Genomic DNA, 19,370 nt, shown 5'->3' with positions numbered 1-19,370 from the left:
GTTTCTCACAGTGCTGCCACATCATGAACCCCTCAACCTCTCCGAAAGGAAGTTAGATTTCGACCAAAGCTTGCATTTGTACCATTGAGAGAGAAACCGCAGAGAACCTATACAAGAAAAACCTTGCACAAAAAACATCCAATAATATAAAAAGCACCTCCAGAAATAAATTAACAAATAAATAGCAAGATAAAAAAAGCCTAAAATGAAAAAGAAAGAAAAGAACACAACCCTGAATAAATAGTACAATCAAAAGTCTACATAGTGATTTAAAAAAAAGGAAAAGTCCAAAGAGAGAGAGATAGTTGAAATTTTTGGTCATTTGGTTATTTTCACCAATGTTTTAGGATCTTTGTTTTTTCTCAGTCTTTTTTGTAAGTTTTTCTTTTTAATACATTAGTGATAAGTAAGCAGTAGAACATAGATCTTATTTTCTACAAAATCTATAGAAGCACTAACAGATACATTCCGTCTAAGAGTCAGTGTGGAGAAAAAGGTTTCACCTTTAAGGTGCAAACCCCACATCTAAAGCTTGGTTTCGTGAAAAGATTCCTGTGTTTGCCTGGTGTGGGGCAAACCAAATCCTCTTTGGAATACTGGAACATTAACTTCCGACCTGTCGGCTCAACCGAGGCATCCGCTGAGCGTTGTTTTACTTCAAGTTGCTGTCTTTGGGGTCAAAGTTGCATGACGTAACTGCGTAACTAGCCGCCAAGTGCAACTTTCACACAGAAAAATGCACAGTCAGACCTCAGACGTCCCGTTTCTCCACATTCGAACGGAGAAAGAGCAGCTACTGTTACTTCAGTATTTGGTTTGACAATTTTAGTGTTTGCTATTCAGCTCTTTGTATTTGGCTTTTTGCTTTTTTTTTCCCCTCGCAAGACAGTCTGTTTCTTTATCTAATAAAATTCTGGAAGCTAAATTTTCACAGTATTTTTTTTTCCAACCACCTGATAAAAAATCTAGCACGACTACCAAAAAAAAATAAAAATAAGGAGCTCTCATAGTAAGTAAGCGAGTATGTTATTCCAAATAAGTAATAAGCACTAAAATACAGTACATAAAACGGCATCAAGAGACACAGCAGAGATAAAACAATCGGAACAAACCAACAGAAAAATAAAAACTGATTTCTTTTAGAAGATTTCAGTTCAGTGAGGTCATTTGCGTTTAGCTCCATCCAGGACCAGAGAGCTGAGCTGGAGAAAGGGAGGCAGGGAAGTGGAGGAACAGTCTGTCTTTTTGCTCACCCGTCTGTCTGCCTGTCTACTCATCCCTCCATCCACAGTTTGAGAGAGGGGCTGCGGCCCTAAAAGCTAACAGAAAGACAGGCAGATGGCTTCTCCTCTTTCAACACTGGCACTTTGTACTTCCTCCCTGTGCTCCCTCCAGCCACATTTGGTTTGGGTTCTTTTTGGTTTGCTTCTCCTTGGGTTGTGTTTTTTTTTTATTTGGTTTGGATTTATTTTTGGTATCCTCTTACAAAAAAAAAAAAAAAGTATGACGCCACAGTTCAGCGAGTCCTGGAATAGCATTAGTCAGAGTAAAGGATAAGTTTCCTACATAAAGCTTCCCCAAAAAAAAGAGCTTTGGGACAGGCCAGGTGGAGGGGAATGCATCCCACTTCTGCCACCAAATGTCAGTATGTCTTTATTGTCTTCATGTCTTGGCTGAAGCTCTTTAAGAGAAGCCAAGTCTTGAGAATGCTTTGGTATCCATTCGAGAATTAATGGCAGTGTGAAAAATGAAATAGATGGAGTGATGATTGAAACAGACAAATGTCAGTAAACATGTCTAGACATAAAGGTGTTGGAGCATGTGTGCTGATTGGAGAGGCAGAAATGAGAGCCAGCTGTGACTAAACTTGGCTTTATTGACTTATTTAGCCTTTAATCTCAAAGATTATTTTTTTAGATCTCCAATCAGAGTCGTATTTCATACTTTGATCAACACTTCTAACAAACGTGTGTCAAGTTTCACGTTCATTCCGCTGCAGAGTTTCCATTAAAGCGTTCTGTTCAAGAGTTAGGAGAGAGCGGTCCGATTAAGCCGACAAGATGTCAGATGTTTACGTTGTAATGAATTTATTCACACCTTGAAATGAACGTGTGCTAGCTTTATCTGTGATCTATCGGCACTTTGTGAGGGCTGTGACGAGCATTCCCCCCCCCCAATTTTGTCATCTGCCTTCCTGTGGACGAGCCACATTTCAACACACGGCGTGATGATACAAAAATGCATGATGCAGACAAAGATGATGATGATGATAGTGATGATAACCAAACCCTGCAGCTAACACTTCAAAAGCGCACAGCAATAAATAGGAGCTACAAAGACTTTTGGCACTAATAAATAATCATAATCAAAGAAAAAAAAAACTATACTTCAGGTTTAAAAAAAAAAAGAGAGACAGATGCTAATCTAAGCTCTTATAACCAGAGGTAGGTAAAGAGACAGCAGTTCTAGCAAACATTAATGAGTTTGTGACAGAAAAACATTTACAAATTCATCTTGAGGGAGAACCTGCGAGACACATGAGCTGACAAGGACAGGATGAGTCAATGGCAGGGCGGGTTGGTGCTTGCATGTTTGTGGGTGTGTGAGAGTAGCAGTAGAGTACTGGTCCTGGATAGCTTCAGTATTTACACGTCCTTTGAATAAAGCTTTTCTTTCCATATTTTTGGTTTTTGGTATTTGTGATTTTGGTATGGTTGTCTTTTTTTTTCTTTTTTTTTGTTTGTCACCATGTATTCTTCTTCCTCCTCAGGTAAATTTTTGGTTTAAACGTATCCTCTCTTCGCTTCCTTCAGACCTGCAGCTTTTCAAAATAAGATAATGATTAAAAAATGCCTAACAGTCCTCCTCTTCATTTCTTTGTCCTTGCTGCCATTCCTTTGTCGTAAAAGTAATCTTTTGTCATTTTTGGTTTATGCTCTTCAACATGCATCTCAGCCATCTCTTCCATCTCTTTGCTGAAGCAGTCACTGGTTTGTTTTCCGTCAGAGAGGAAGAGCTGCAAGGTGCCACGTCGATATCACGTGTTAAAGACAAAAAGGTCCCATGCTGTCTCCTTTTCATCTGTTTGGATAAATAAAGACTTTTTGGTTTCAATCTTTCCCCTTTCCTCTTTCCTCCCTTTTCCCTTTTTTTGGTTTCTTTCCCTTCCTCTCTCCTCTATCATTCTTTGTATTTTTGGCATTGAAAGACTGGGAGAGAAAGAGGGAGAGTTGTTGCAAAAAATAAAAGGAAAAAATGGAAGAAGAGCATCTGAAAGAGAGAAAGAGATCGCTTTGGTGTGAAAAGGTGAGGTTCTTGTATCCTCCGGCCTCCTCCTCTAAAATTGACCTTTGGCGTGGTCACTCAATCTTGGCTCCGCCCAGGGATGGTGGGCTGTGGCCCATTTCACTGGACAAGCATGAGGAGGCGGGGCTAGAGCAGGGAGAGGGGGAGCAGGGTGTGGGGCTGATGCTGCTGACTGAAGGGAAGGGTGAGGCCTGGGAAACTTTGGCTACAGCACCGCTGACCAATCCAGCGCCGGGGTTCTGGCCCATATGGAGCAAGGTGGGGTGGTTGAGGAAAAGGGAAGAAGCAAGGGCCCCTCCTTGGCCCCCAGAGGCCCCCACTATTGCCTTGCTGCCACCCTCAAGAGTGGAAAGAGGCAGCTGGCCACCACTGGCTGCTAGAGCTGAAGAGAAAAAGAAGAAGAAAAAAACAAAAAGAAATTTTTTTATCACTTTGCAAAATCACATTTATCTTCATCACTTTTACTTTGTATTTAGATTTTAGCATTTAATATTGTTGCTGTTTAGAATTCTTTCTTCATAACCAAATATTTCCTGAGTACGGCTGGGCAATATCCAGATCTAAACGACCAACAAAGCAAAGTCAGACTTTAAAGCGAAAAAAAATAAAAATTCATGCTGATTTATGTAATTCAGGCTGATGTAGTAAGTTATGTGCCACACAAGACTGATAAAATGAAAGACCTGTAGCATTGTTCCAATGTGAGAAACAAAAAATATTTTATATTGAAATATTTTTAATGTGGCTAAACTTTTTGAGAATCATTGGTATAATGCATGAGAAATGTACAAAAACCTTTAACTATACAATTTCCTCTAATTGTTATAGAAATAGGAACTTGTTCTTCTCTAAACTGATCAGTTATTTAAAATACAGCTTAAATCTACTGAATTCTATTCTTTATTTGCAGATAAATGTTATACTTAAAGGTATGCAACAGTTTCTTCTGACACAATGGATTAAAAGGAGGAACAGTTTTGTAAAGATGCCTGTGTTTTGTACTTTAGAGCTGTAATCAATTTTTCATTTATTTATTACAGTTTTTACTAATTACACACAGAAAACAGTGTTTTAATGCCACAACTTTTGAACTATTTGTGTACTAGGAGCTTTTTCCATAAAAAAAGAATATACATAAAAAGAAACTTAAGTGGGAAAAAGTAAAGATAATGATTTTTATAATTAACCAAATCGGGTAAGCCTTTTAATATGATTTTTCAAATGACGCTCAAGACACATTTATGTAATTAAATTAGAATTTTGTCATGTTTGAATTGTTTGATTTAGGGTTTTTGAAACTTCAACTGAAATTGTCTTAATTTTATTTAGATTGTTGGCATTTGTAAAACAAAACAAAAAAAAAAAAACTTTAGATTTCCATTTGAGAGTTTTCATTTAAATAAAATGAAACTTCTTTGTAAAAAATTTGTTGTATTTTTATTTTCCCAGAGTCCTACAAGCTTATATCACACAGCAATTGATCAAAAACTACCCCAGACCTTCCAGTACTAGTGGCGGTTGCTTAAAACAGAAGAAATTGGATCAGTATCAGTTTGTCTAAACTCCAGCAGACTGATCGTAAAAGGACCGACAGTTCCTCCTAAGGTTAGCTGACCTGTAAGTCGGGTTGTTATGGAAACAAAATCCATGATCGGCTCTTTTTCACTAGCAGCACAACATGTTTGCAAAGAACAGACTTTTTAGACATGTTCACTTAGTTTTTTGCAGCACAAAAGCATGTTTGTGTGATGGATCCTTTCTGATCAAATGCTTTTTTCGATTGGTTTAAATTCAAGGTGAGAACTGAAATGGGACAACAAAATTCAACATTTGACATAAAAAGGTTTTTCAAAATAAACCTTTTATGACTGTAACAACAAAGCCAAAAAATAAAAATGAATGCATTTAAAAAAAAAGTGTGATTTGCAAGAAAGATGATATGAAAAGTTTGAATTCTACTGATAAATGACACAGCACAGACTCACACACAAACACAGGAGCCCCCACACTGACATGAGCAGCACAGACATTAAAGGGTGAAATCATGGATAAAGATGCCAACTAATGAAAAATAAGCTTTATTTCTGCTCTTCATCTCAGCTGCCTTTGCTGTGGATGAGCGAACATGCCTGGCTGTCTGTTCCGCTGCATCTGCAGTCAGCCAGTGAGACTTCACCCATGTGTAAATGTATTACTCATCATCCCACTTCTGCTTTTTACACCCCCCTTCCCCCCCTTCTCATCTTCACCTCAAGAACGATTAAAAACAAGCTGAGATGAACTGATGCTGGGCACTGCTCCAGAACTCACTGCACATTTCTGAGCTATTCTCGTTTGGTTTCCTAAGTGTGGGACGGAGGAAAAGGTGATGTGTCATGGACAATATGTGGATGTGAGCGTAGGTGGGAAGTTCTCTGAGACAAAATACCGGCAAAATATCTGCATTTTTATTATTTGTCCTGTGAAGCTGATACTTTTTCCAAAGAATGAATAAAATAGAACAAAGTGCTCTGTGCTTTAAAAGTAGCATTTAGGCTATCAGCAGGGTCATGGGTGAACTTTTCCTGCCTCTTTTCCCTCCCCCATCTCTGTTTCTCTCACACACCTTGGATGGTGGCCAGGGGATTGTTACCGAGGAGGGCTTGGTTCATCCCCGTGTTAACTCCCATCACATTGTTCCTGTTGTGGCACACGCACCCACAAGCGTGCAAGCATGTACACGAGGACAGGCAGCCAGAGGAGGAAAGGTGAGGAAAAATAACAGCAGTTTTAGAAGCAAGGACAGGCGGAGGGTAAACTTCTTCCCAGCACATGTAAAGAGCAGAAACCTGCTGACAGATCAGCTGGACGCACAACGAGAGGTTAGAAATGCAGGAAGAGAAACAGAGCACTAACAATTAAATGCCACTAATTTACATTCAATCACAATGTCAAATTTTACATCCATGTTTTTGAGTTTCTGCTGTCTTCACCTCAAGTTTGCAGCAAAGTCGGTGATGTAGTTAGACATTTCACCGTTCTTTTTACCCATACGCCATAAACTGTGAAGAGAAGATCACACAAGCACACAGGGTTAGCACGTCCTGCTGAAAATGAGAAAGTTGTGGTATTAGGATACGTGTGTGTTTGGCATCAACTGCTAAAACAGGTGAACCAAACATGACGCAGTGCAGCATTCAAGGTGATTGTCTTTATGGAAATGTGTGGCTGTTTGAAGTTGAAGCATGTGACACATGCTTTGCACCAATAATGGGAACCACAGGCAAAGAAACAGAAATGATTATTGTTGTTGATGTAAGAAATAATTTAGGTCAATAACTCTTTTTTTTTTTTACGAAAGTGGTAATTGATTTCTTCTAAATCCCACTTAAAAAAAGATTTCTGCAAGGAAGTTCTGCAAAAGTTGGGTCAAGACAAGTCTGATTTAAGATCTGTCAGAATACAAATAAACATGGCATTTTGGCGTTAAAAGTTAAAACTGGAAATTCCCCCCACTAAAATGAGTAAATAAAGGAACAAAAAGGGGGGGTTAAAAATCAAGAAGAGCAGCATACAGTTTCCTCATTCAGCGCCTGTTATGACTGTTTGTGATGAGTTATCCCCAACTGAAAAAATAAATGTAGGATTCCTGGCTGTGTGCAGGGATTTCCTCTTACCCCGTGTTAAGGTTCAGTGTGCTGTGGCTGGGAGTGGCGGGGCTGGCTGTGCTGCGGGGAGGAGGTGGAGGAGTTGCCGGGGAGGGTGCGGAGCTGAGAGGGGGGTGGGCTGAGCTGAGAGAGGGATGGGTGGAGGTGAGGCTGGAGGTCATGGGGCAGACGGGAGACATGGTGGTCACCGTTGTGCTGCTGAGAGTGGTCACGGCCTGGGACAGCTGGCTGGACATCTGTTGAAGAAAAACATGTAGATAACACGGATCTGGGGAAAAAGGGAAGAAGTTGTGTGAATATTTGATCTTTACCATGTGAGGGCTGTAGCAGGGCGGTTTGTGCACTTGTGGGGCAGTGGGGGGCTGGCTGGGCAAGGGAGGAGTGGCACTGGATGGGTTGATCCGCTTCTCTTTTTGTCGGCGGTTGCAGAACCAAACTCGGATCACCTCCTTCTCCATGTTGAGCTGCTCTGCGATCAGCAGGATCTCCTCAGAGGTAGGCTTCTGGTTCTGGACAAAAAGATGAAGACAAATGCTGATCCTTTGACCCACTGCTAATTCTAACAGGCAGAACAGCTTCTTTTACCAAATAATTCCTTGAGTCTTGAAGTCTTACCGTCAGAAATGATCTTTCCAGAGCCACTCGGACATTTGTCTCTATGCTGGTTCTCTTCTTTCTGCGGCGACCTGGAACCCCCTCAAAGCCCAGAGAGGGAGAGGACAGGGAGCTGGGGCTGGGCAGGGTGCTGTCTATAGACATGGTTTCTGAGACACATATTCCATCCAAGTTAACGCAACAGAGGCTAAACATGCAGAAAAAAAAACCTCGGAAAAGTTCCAACCTGCATCATTGAGCCACTTCTCCAGCAGTGGCTTCAGCTTGCACATGTTCTTAAAGCTCAGGTTAAGAGCTTCAAAGCGGGAGATGGTGGTCTGACTGAAGTCATTGCCGTACAGCTTCCCCATGGCCAAACCTACGTCTCCCTAACAGAAAAATGAGGAAAAGCCCAGTTCAGTTTGAGCAAAGACCAAAGACATCCTACGTATGTCACATGTCTGTCCGTGCCTGTGTGAAGCCCAGTTTGATGCGTCTCTGCTTAAAAGTGCGGGCGAACTGTTCCAGCTCTTCCAGGTCGCTGGGCTCCTCAGGATGAGAGGTCACTGAGGGCGCCATGGTCACACCGCCACTGGCACTCACATCTGTGGTCTTATCTCGCTGCAGCGCGCACAACACCAAACATGAAATTGAGAATGAGTGTTAGTTCATCACCGGATGAACTTTTGACTTTTCCCTTGGCTAAAATCCCAAACCTGTGGCTGGAGTCCCATTCTCGTCGGCGCAGAAAGGAGGCTCCCTTGGTTTTGCTGAGGTAGCGGTATAAGATTTGGTGTTGACAGGAGTCCTGTTCAAGAAAAGAAGCACATTATCAATTGGTGAGGCATCAAAACATGCGCATCTGCAACTGAAAAGGGGGCATCCCCACCTTGTTGACACTGCTGTGCCTGTGGGAGGAGAAACTGGGACTGGAGTGGATGACCAGGCACAAACACCAACTGCTGGAGATGCAGCAACTGTTGAATGTCCTGCCAGAGAGATGGTCAGAGCTGGTTATTCCTCAAAATCAAAGAGGGCACAGAAAGAAAAAAATATGTTGTGATTTATTTGGGAGGATTCTAACCAGAAGACGGAAACAACAAGAAAACCTTTAAAAAACAAACAGGGAAAACAATATAAAAAGGAAAAAGGCAAAGGGTGCAAAAAAGCAAAGTGAGCCATTAAAGGCGCAACATGTGGCGTTTCTGGTTCTGTGGACCGACAGAAGTTCCTCAATCAAGCCGATGTTCAGCCTTTGATTGGCAGTCCGTACCTGGGCGGTCAGCTGGATTGGTTGGGAGAGGGTGAGCTGGGGTGGAGGAGGTGGGACGGGGACACTTTGGCTGCTCTCTTCCTGTGTGCTCTGTCCCTGGGACTGCGAGTGAGCCTGCTGGCTTGTTTGCTGCTGCTGCTGGGTTTGCTGATTTGCTGCTGCAGCTGCTTGAGCTTGCTGATTGGCCTGGGCAGCTGCACGGGCAGCGTGGGCCGCATGGGCTGCATTGGACTGCTGCACAGCGGCAGCCAGGAGTTGCGCCTGAGCCTGCTGCAAAAGCAACTGCTGCTGTGCCGGCAGCAGGGCTGTCAACTGGCAAAGAGGAAGGGAAAGAGGAGGGGGAAGATCGAGAAATAGGATGAAGAAGGAAACCCAAACAAGGAGAGACAGGGAAAAGCAAAGTTTTCAAAAAAGTAGCGCCAGTGAAGTGAGTAAGGCAAAAGCAAAGCAGAGGGCTGGCTTTGATGTGTCCGTGTGATCTTACCCCTGCAAGCTGGGAGCCAGTCAGCATGAGCTGTGTGTGTTGCAGGGCTGTCTGCTGAGGGGTCGGGCCGTGGGAGGGTGAGAGGCCGGGGGACATTTCAGTGCACTCATCCATTTTATTCTGCAAAGATGACAAAAATGTAAATTACAAAGTGGATAAAACAATACCAAAAAAACGGGGCTATCTAAACCCTATTATCAAAGACCCACTCCAATAAAAACTGTGCTTTCAACATTCAGAAGTGTGTGCTCTAAAAGTAAATGTTGGGGATCCGACCACTAAAAAAAAAAAAAAAAAAAGGATTTAAAAAACAAAACCTTATAGCTCTAAATTGTTAAAGACCCAGTCCAATGAAAAATGTGTTTTTGGTTCTTTTAAGATGTTCTTGTAGATTTCTTTCTCATGATGGAGGACATATATAACAAAAGTTAAGATTAAAATAGCATCTCTAAAGTCTTTCTTTATTCAAATTGTTGTGAATCAGGAGGAGACGAAAAAATGCAGTTGGAAAAACCTTGTAGTTGTTACATAGAGACTACAATCGGCAGGCCACAAGCTCCCTGCTCCAATCCATTCCAATGCATCCATTTGCAGACAAATAGATCCATGGATGTCTTTGTTGTTCTCATCCAAGCTGGCATCTGGCTTAAAACTGTACGGCTGAATAGCTGTTAATGTTAAGTAGAGGTTGTGAGGGGCCGTAAAATAGGGGGAGAGAGTGTAAACAAAGGGATGATGCCCACAACTCAGAAGTGAATTTCTGATAAACTACTGCCACTCTGCAGAAACTATGTCTTAGAAATCGACACATTTTTGTTTTTTGGCCAAAAAACAGCATAATGACAATTAAAAGACCACTGGACATTTCATTAATCTTTTTGGAATTCCCCAGACTGATTTGAATTAACTCATTCAGGGCCCTGACAGGAAAAAGAAGCCATTTACCTCTCAAAGTTTTATCATAAGACATTTGCTAGAGATTAGGCGCGTGTAATCGCTCAAAATTCTCTTTATCCAGCCTAAGTGAATGTGTCTGCTGTGTGCTTTCGCACAATGGAATCATCTTTAATTTTTTTTCCCAGGACACGTATGTTTGAACAACCAGGAGGATTCTCTTCCAGCTAAGTCATTTGCATATCTGCTGCGGTACAAAAATGATTTCAGCTTGTGGTGAGAGGAGTAATCCCTGCAAGTCTTAATAGTTTAACTCAGAGTTTGTAAAAGAAAGACTGCTATCATACTCTTAAGCTCTTTGTGAATCTGTTTACGTTAAAGACTGGGTGGAGAGGCGACACATTATCAACCTCAACGTCCACAAAAGAGCAATTCAGAGCATAGAAAGTGGCACAAAGATGAGGCGGCCCTACTTTCAATACACCTACAGCGTAACGTTGGGACACAAAAGATGCACAAACACAGAGTCAGACTCTTGCACAGACATGCACAGGCAGATAACCCACCACCCCGGTCACACAACGGCAGACTCACCTTGCTGCTGCTCAGGTTTGGGGACAGTGGAAAGGAGCCGACCTTCATGGACTGAGCCTTTAAAAAAAAAAATCAAACAATTAGAGATCCTTAAAAATGCCATCATCTGTATGTCTTCATGGTGAACTCGACCTTTAGTTCTAACATTATTTGTGGCCTTGGATTTAAAAGGAAATTTGCTGAATGATGAAAATAACAGTTACTTGACACAGTGTAAAAAATAAAGTGGGAATTCCTTTTAATAATAATCACAAGACTCACATATACCTGGTGATTTAATTCAGATCCATTCCGCTCTGAATCTGCGTGGGGAGGAGAGGAAAAAGTGATCAATCGCAGCCTCGGCCTCGTTCGTGCGCACAGAGCTAACGTTTATAATTTCCAGTGCGTTGCTCGTGTCCGCCAATGATCGAACAAAGCAGGTTTAAATGGCTGCAAATCTCACTTACCCGCGCCCTCCATCGGGGAGTCAGCCCCGACCTTCTCAACCTCCACTGGCTTTGACATCATGATATCTGCAACAGGGAGACACGGAAGTTCCTAAATATTAGGGCAGAATAGACAAATAATTTAACGAAGCAGGTGATCTGATTCTAGATGACACAGAAGGAAAGAAGGCGTCTACGACGGTGATCTTATATTTGTTGGGGTTGTGTTTTCAGGTCACGGAGAGAGGCCTACTCACTGTACACCAAACCATACAGCTGAATCACTTGCTGCAGATTCCAGCCCACATTCATGCCCACATTCATTCATTCTTTCCAATCAGTGGTTTAACATAGGAGTAGACCCAATGTGTTTGCTTGTTCTAAATTTAACCCACGGTGTTTTCGTGGGAGGACAATAAATGTCTTGTGTTGTGTGTCATTCACTGCAAGATCATGTCGCCTTTTGCTTGATACTGTATTGGGACAGTCCCCTGGGCAACAGCCATGAATGGAGGGAGGCAAAAGAGTTAAGCTCCTATTATGTTCGTCACAAAAACAAGAAGGAGCACAGAGACATATATGAGTACAAGTCCAGGACAGTTTAGACAGAAGACACAAAAGTGGGATTGTGCTTCTGTAGATGATTGTTTTCCTGTGTTTGGTTTTCAGGCTATAGTATTATGTAATGTCAAAACCCTTTGTGTTTGTCTGAAGCCACAAACTGTAAAACAACTTTTTACCAATTGAAGCTTTATTTTTTTTCCCCTCTCTGGTTCTTGAGCTCATGACAAGCAAACACACACACAAGCACACACACACACCAAGCTACTTCCCTTTTGTGAAAGCATGCAAATCTGCCCCAACGACCAACTAATTATATCTGCCACCTGCATAATAAACTTGGTCTCCCTCCTCTATTCTCCTTCTCCCCATTTACCGCTCTTCTCTGCTTTAACTGACCTCCTTTCCACCTGACATTTCTTGCTAGCACCTCCATTGCCTCACGACGGTTCGTCAGATTATTCCATCAGCTTGTTGCCTTTGCAGAGGTGACAAAGTAAATGCAGTGGTCTTAATCTCAAGTGGTCAAGCACAGCCACCATTAGGGGGCAGCAGTCACCCATGGCTCCACTGACCACCTACACGTTTTCTATTTTCAATCGGCCGTCCCTCATACTTACTGACAGAGAAGTTCAATGATCAGATGGGGCAGCACCATTGCAGCACATTTGTTTAAGTGACAAACTGGTTTGGAGAACTACAGTAAAGAAAGGAGTTCCCTTAAAAAGAATCAGCTAATTTTGTCACCCACCATGTAAGCAAATGCTTACGGTCACTCTGGTGTATTTTCAAGCATCACACATGGAAGCAGTTTTTCCTCATGTTGCATAAACTCTGCTGCAAACACCTGAACAAAAAAAATCCAAAACAGAAAAAAAGAGCCTCCCTTTCAATCACAAAAAAGACACCTTAGTATCAATAAGTCATCCCAAACATTACTGGCAGAACTGCTGAGACTGTCATTATGAGCGGGGTGCAACGCTAAAGTCGCATCCCGTCCTCATCAGTCTGGGGCGTAAAATGCAGAGCTGCAAAAGTGCAGCCCGTCCTCCTGCTGTGCTGCCCGCTGCCAGGACACATGGTGATGCTATGTGTTGATTCATAGTTAAAAATGGCTGACAGACAGTAGCCCGGTGGATAATGTGGTCAGTAATACAGTTCTGGGGCAGTATATCAGCATGGTGTGTATTTTTCTCACTTCCCCTCCCGACTTCCCCTTGCACCGGGTTGAACGCTGAGTGCTAAACCCAACACTTACTGTCAGCGGGGCTATTAATATTAGCCTCCAGTCTCACTCTCTCTTTCAGTCCATCTTATAAAAGCTGCCTCTCTTTTACTGCTCCACACACAAACACACAACGAACTTCACTGCAAACTTATGGTGTAGTAGGCATTAAGAGAAGACACCAGTCTCAGTTCTGCACAAAACTTTTACAGAGATGATGAGAAGCTTTTTTGAACCACTTTAATCACCTTTTTTTGAAAAGGGGAGAATACAAAAATCCGTTGCGGAGTTATTTTGTGGTCCGACAAGGCCAAGAACATAAATGCTGTATAATCCTCTGTCATGATAAAGTGATGTAACAGAGAGAAGAAGGAACAAGAACATGCTGGTTCAGTCTGGACTGTTTCTGTTATTCTCCTCTGGGTATTTTGGGTAAGATGAAACTTTACTGCAATCATCCTGAAGAAACCCCATCAACCCCCACCCGACATCCTGAATCAGGGCGCAAGCCTGAACCAAAAGCACTGGAGTGATTAAATGTACAAATGGCCCCAAAACATCAGAAGTGTTACTTGAAATAAAATTATTTAAAATATTTTAGTTAACAATATAAAATTTAATCCAGATGGTTTTAATTACCAAATTTGCATTAAATTAAATACTAACTTTGCTAAGGGCAAAAAAACAAAACAATGAAAAGGTCTAATCCAACATTTTTTATATCTACAAAGGGCTTCAAATAAGGGCATAACAAAAAAGAAAAGACCTAATATAAAAAGTTAGAGCCAAAATATTTTTTTGTAAATTTTTGACTTTCTTTCTTAGTTTTTTTTTTTAACATAAGTTAAGAAAAATGCAACCCAGGCTCTGACTAAACATACTCAAAAGCTGCTTAAATAAATACAATTAATTATGTGTTTTAGTGAACACATTTTTATACATTTTACATTCATGCAAAGAGCAGGTGCTCAACCTTTATTTACTCACAAACAGACTCAAGTCCTTCATTCCACTCTATTAAGAATGATGGACCTCTGCAGTCTCACCCTGATGAGCAGTTTGGGGGTAACGTGGAATTGTTTGTGATAGTTTTCTCACATTTCTCATGTCCTGTAATGCAATGTTATACATGATGCTGTACAGAAAAGGTCATAGTCAAAAGACAATGCTTGAATGATCTTTGTTCTTTTTTTCATCAAATGTGAGAGGAAGGTGGAAGATAATGGCGTGAATTAGATCAACACTTTTTTTGGTTGTTGGACGTAGTGTGTTGTTCTGCTTGTTGCAGAGTGTGAGACGAATGTATCACTCAGTTCAGAGCAACTTTCCGGAGCACAGTGGTCACGCCACGTTAAACAGTGACTTGATTACTTTTTTTTTACTGCCATTAATACCCCCAATGGATAAAAAATGATCTCATAGTGGTTTTTTTTCAATGACAACAAAGACTGAGAAGCATGAGCAAATTGACATTTAGAATGTTTCTAGAAACGGGTGACTCAGCCAACATATTTTGATCCTCGCTGTTGGTCACCACTGACTGCTTTTAGCAGAGAAAAGCCAAAAAGCGTTGTATCCAAGTTTACCACTAAGGGTTATCAATACAAGTGAAGCATGTTGATATACTGCACCTCCTCAGTTCTTTTCACTTCTGCAGCTCCACAAAACATAATCAGACACATTTTTCTCTTTTTTTTCCCTATAATTTAAAATGTTACGCACCAAACAATATCAATACATAGAGTCTTCTTTTGCATTAAATATCTATTTGAGCAACTATTGCACACAAACAACGAACCCAAACACTTGTGAGGGCTCTGACCTTTCCTTCTGTCTGCGACAGGCGTCCACTCATCCATCTCTCCATCCATCATCCCTCCATCCTTCTTTTGCTCCTCGCCACCTTTCACCCTTTGATGTTCTCTAATTAGCTGCGGCTTGTTGGACCCAGTGGTATTAATCAACAGCATAGACACAGCTCTTGCTCTCCTTCGCACACGGGCCCTTTTCCCACACACCAGAGCTTAATTGGTCTTGGCAAATGAAGGCTGGGAAAGAGAAAGGAGCTGCACAGACAGGCACTCACCTGGCAACCACATACTGGAGAAGTCCTTTGCTGCTATTGCTGCTGTCTTGGTCATGTCTGTGTGAGAGCGTGTGGACCACCTGAAGAAAAACTCTCACGCGCCCTCCCTCTGCCGCGCTCTAACTCAAAGGATGAGTGCATTAAATCATATAATTGAGTAATTCGCCCTCCCCTCCCTCTCTTTCTCTGTCACACACGACAGTCCACACCCCCAAGGCCCCACCTCCTCCCCACATCCTGCAAAAGGCAGGAAGTAAGCCTCAGAGAATAGGAACTTAAAAATACAAGAAGAAAAAAAAGAAAGAAAGAAAGGAGGACGCACATTATAGAGTGGGAGAGAGTGAAAGAGTGAGGAGATCAAAAGAGATAAAAGAGGAGAAAAAGAGGGGGATGATGGGTGCCATCGGAAAGTGATGGCGCAGCTGGAAACAGCTACTCACACACACACACACACACACACCGACTTTGTCACTCGCGTAAGACAAAAACAACAAGCTTGACATTCTGGCCATAAAAAGTTTGACAGTTGGCACAACGTGGAACCAACAATGATTTAAACTTTTAAATTCTGCAAAATGCAACTCTCTATCCACACATACACACATTTGTGTGTTTCTTGTTGGAGTGTGGGGTGTTAGAGCACCCGTGGGTGTCAGGTGGTCTCTCGAAGGAGGTCTTCACCAACAACAGAAGATGTGAGACATGATCTCCAGCTAAGTTTAACCTTCTAAACCAAGTGGAAAGGAAAAAGTCAGTCACAACACGCACTGTACCACTGACCACGCCGCAATGTCAGCTGCGAGCAGAGACTCACCACACACAACACACATCAAGAGATGTCACACGTGATGGGTAGATGAGGCGTGACAGTGGAACAACACAGAGAGAAAAAGCTAAATGTGAGCCATCACCACTGCCGCCCACTTGGATTAAAAGACTAACAGCAAAACCATAGACAATCTAGTAGGAATGATCTTGATGAGACATGAAAGGATGTTTCAGCAGAAAATATTCTCTCAATTTTCAGTGTCTGCATCGACCACAAGGTGGCACTCTTTATTTTCCTACTGGTGAGCAAACATGTTCAATCCCCTGAAGAAAGATGGCATCACCTCCTTCTCTGTCCTTCTACCTGTGTCCCACTTCGCTCATTCAACATGTACAGGCAGTTTAACCTTAGGAATACTGACAGTGATCTACTCAACTGCTGAGAACACACTTAATACACTTTAATTATTACAGGAAGATTTTTCTCATTTGTCCACATATTCATATATGTATGTATGTATGTATGTATGTATGTATGTATGTATATATACATATATATATATATATATATATATATATATATATATATATATATATATACACACACAAGTCAAACAATGTGACCCTATAAATGTGAATTTACCATAAGGAATAACATAAAAGTAAATAGAGCAGGACAACTAATGTACAAAAATATTTCATGCTGTGTTTAGAGTTGAAACTAAGAAGTAATCAATTGAATTGTGGTGCTGCAATGTTTGCAGAGTCTATAAGTAATCTCTCGAACATCTAACGGATCCGCGATACAGTGACCTGCATTTTCCGTCGCGTCCCCCGCCCCCCTTCCCCTCAATAAATAACAATTTTTACATCTAACACACAGCCTTTAAAGGTCAAGCTGTTTCTTATGTTAAATGTTTTTTTTCTTTCACGCTGCAGGAACCCTCCACTCTTGAAACACCAGTCTATTTGTGTTTCCCAGAATTTCCAGGAATAGAAAAGAAAATGGAGCTTTTAGATGGCCGCCTCCTCTCCAGCCAGCTCGTAGCCCTCCCTGCTTTTAAGGCCAAAAATCCAAACATGTTTCATTGAAGTGTATTTTTATTTATTTTTGTCCCCAGAGACTTGGCCCTACAAGTTTTACTGTGCCCGTTTATTCCTTTTTTTCTTTTTTTTTGCCCTGTAAAACCCTTTGAATTGATGCCTCAGTTAGAGTTCAATATTAGAGGCAGATGAAAAGAAAATTAAAGAGAAACTGTATTGATAAATAAAGTTTTCTTGTGAATGATTTTTAAGCAAAAATCATTTTGATCTAAGCTGTTTGTGGTGGTGATATGATGATCAGAGTGAGAATCTTTCTCTATTTTATACAAAACATATCTTGAAAAACAGTTTTGAACAAGTATTAACCTTTAAAACAAATGATAGTTGTACAACTAAAACAAAAGCAAATCTGAATACCAAAAATTACTAACTGGTTGAATGATTTACTCAACAGTTAAAGAATAAAGAGCGTGAGTTTGCATAATTTATGAGGAAACCGAGCGTTGCGGGCCGTGTGCCGACAGTGACAGACTGCGTGTTGTGGAGGGGGTGGTGCCCAGGGTCACAGGTCAATCTGGGCAGCGTGGCTTTGGCCGTGACCTTTGTTCAAAAGCCCAATTTAACCACGTAACTACCACTATATGTGTGTGCGTCGTACAGTTCACAGCCATGGGGGCCTTCCTGCACCAAAGAGGCCTGAGCCCCCCTGTAAAGGTTTTGCAGTATCTAAAATAAATATTTCCAAATAAGGTTTAAATGATGAGAAAAAAAAACAATTTACATGAAGTAAAATCTATAGAATAAAGTGGAGGTGAGATGCTGGACAGCTTTATATGCAGTTGAATGAATTGGTTGGTGGTTATCAAGCAATGAATGGACACTCATAGTGATACACAATGTGAAGGTAAGACCCTGAAGAGGAGGACGGGCGGAGTCTGGAGCCTCCAGAGAGCCATCAATCACTCCTCTGTCAAAGAATGCAGGAGCAGCTGAGAAAAAGAGTGGAAAAGAGGGGCACCCAGGAAAAAAAGGATGAAAAAGAAGAAATGTAAAGGTGGCAAGAGTGGAAGTAAAAGATAGGAGAATTCTGTAAGCTGGAGTTTCTGCTTGAAGTGTAATGAGTCATTGCAGCGACATTTCTGAGGCCCCCAAACCAGTTCAGCCTCCCTCTGCAGCTTGGGCTTCTCATATCTAGTACAGCCTAAGGCCTGCAGCCACACTGTCTCTAATTCATATAATCCATCATATTCCTCTTCTTATGGATGAGGATGGAGCAGGGCTCACTGATGGACCCACCAAGCCGTGGACAGAGTTTAACAGCCAGACTCTATTATACAAATTGCAAAGTTTATAAAACCAAGTCCCACACATAGGTGTGTGCTCAGGTGAGCCCCCATGAGGAACGGCAGGATTATAAACTGTAGGTCCGGCAGGGCGCATACTGCAGAGGTTGGAGTTGAGAAGCAGCAGGGGCTAAAACACATTCACGCTCCTGGCCACCTTGGGACCAACGCCATCGCAGCTGCCCACACATTTGCAACACCTATTCCTCTCCTGTCCCAAAACCTCTCAACTGCTCCTTTTCCGCTGGCCCTCTGTCTCTTCATCCTTCTTTCCCGTCATTCTCCTCCTCGCTCCATCATCTGAGCAGCCCATGGGGAGCTGGGTTTTGTCTAGACAGATGCGGCGCTCTCCCACAGCGCTACCAAGGTTCAAGCTAAAATCTTAATCTTCATTCCTGAAACTCTTCTTTTTGACACAGGGGTGAAGGTTTAGAAAAGATCTGTAGTTTTGACCTGTCTGTCACACCGTCTGTTTTCATGGTCTTGGTCAAAATGCAAACCTAAAGGAGAGCAGTTGGGGCAATCATCCTCTTTAGGTCATTATATACCCGTCTGCCCTTCTGTCACCTCTGCCTCTTCCTCACTTGCTTCTCCTTCAAACCCTGTCATCATCCCCCCACTCTCTTTGGGCGACCTTCTGCCTTTTCTTTCGCCAGTTCAAACTTTCTCCTTTCCTCCTCTGCCTCGCATCCTCCCTCAGACCTGCTGGTCAGCAGCAGCTGTGACATCACCGGCCACCGCTCTTCGCCCGGATTGGACATTCGGCCACGTTGCCTGGCAACAGCAGCGAAAGGTCTCGTCGGTGTGAGCATGTGTGCGGCGTGCGTGCTTGTGTGTCTGTTTGTAGCGGCGTGAGTGAAAGGTGTGCGAGCGATTTTCCTCGCCTTGCCCTTTATCTGTGCATGAAGAATGATCAGAACAGATCCACCTCTGCGCTTTATCTCAGATCAAAGCATGTAGATGATTGGCCCGCCGCACCGCTCCCCTCCTCCACCACAGAAGAAGAGGGATGCGTTAATGAACGAGAAAGAAGGTTCGAGTGCGTGCGCGTGTCAATGTCCACACTTGTGTCCAGCTAAATAAATGAGTAAGTTCATGTCGAGAAAAGGGTGTGTGTGTCTGA

The 19,370-nt window shown here is 42.2% G+C and overlaps 1 protein-coding gene across 16 annotated transcripts in view; it reads right to left on the bottom strand.

Moving 5' to 3' along the window:
- Window positions 1–311: 311 nt before the first annotated feature.
- The window catches only part of pou2f2b (POU class 2 homeobox 2b), a 63,012-nt gene continuing 43,953 nt past the window's right edge, over window positions 312–19,370 (bottom strand). For 4 of the 16 annotated variants that reach the window (XM_078933544.1, XM_078933547.1, XM_078933546.1 and 1 more), the window contains exons 2-16: window positions 11,242–11,307; window positions 11,054–11,094; window positions 10,793–10,849; window positions 9,305–9,424; window positions 8,821–9,132; window positions 8,437–8,536; window positions 8,264–8,355; window positions 8,019–8,168; window positions 7,795–7,936; window positions 7,569–7,717; window positions 7,265–7,462; window positions 6,963–7,189; window positions 6,279–6,347; window positions 5,912–5,985; window positions 312–3,688 (exon numbers count right to left, since the gene is read on the bottom strand). In XM_078933544.1, the coding sequence (XP_078789670.1) occupies window positions 3,360–3,688; window positions 5,912–5,985; window positions 6,279–6,347; window positions 6,963–7,189; window positions 7,265–7,462; window positions 7,569–7,717; window positions 7,795–7,936; window positions 8,019–8,168; window positions 8,264–8,355; window positions 8,437–8,536; window positions 8,821–9,132; window positions 9,305–9,424; window positions 10,793–10,849; window positions 11,054–11,094; window positions 11,242–11,307 (2,126 nt within the window). In that variant the 3' untranslated portion in view covers window positions 312–3,359. Of the gene's footprint in view, window positions 3,689–5,911; window positions 5,986–6,278; window positions 6,348–6,962; window positions 7,190–7,264; window positions 7,463–7,568; window positions 7,718–7,794; window positions 7,937–8,018; window positions 8,169–8,263; window positions 8,356–8,436; window positions 8,537–8,820; window positions 9,133–9,304; window positions 9,425–10,792; window positions 10,850–11,053; window positions 11,095–11,241; window positions 11,308–15,092; window positions 15,285–19,370 lie in introns of those variants that run through there. The other 12 variants (XM_078933545.1, XM_078933549.1, XM_078933548.1 and 9 more) reach the window with 9 other exon arrangements.

Source organism: Oryzias latipes, chromosome 16 (genome assembly GCF_053564925.1).
Source record: "Oryzias latipes strain Hd-rR chromosome 16, Olatipes_Hd-rR_3.1".
Taxonomy (NCBI): domain Eukaryota; kingdom Metazoa; phylum Chordata; class Actinopteri; order Beloniformes; family Adrianichthyidae; genus Oryzias; species Oryzias latipes.
This window is presented reverse-complemented; position numbering and strand designations above follow the sequence as displayed.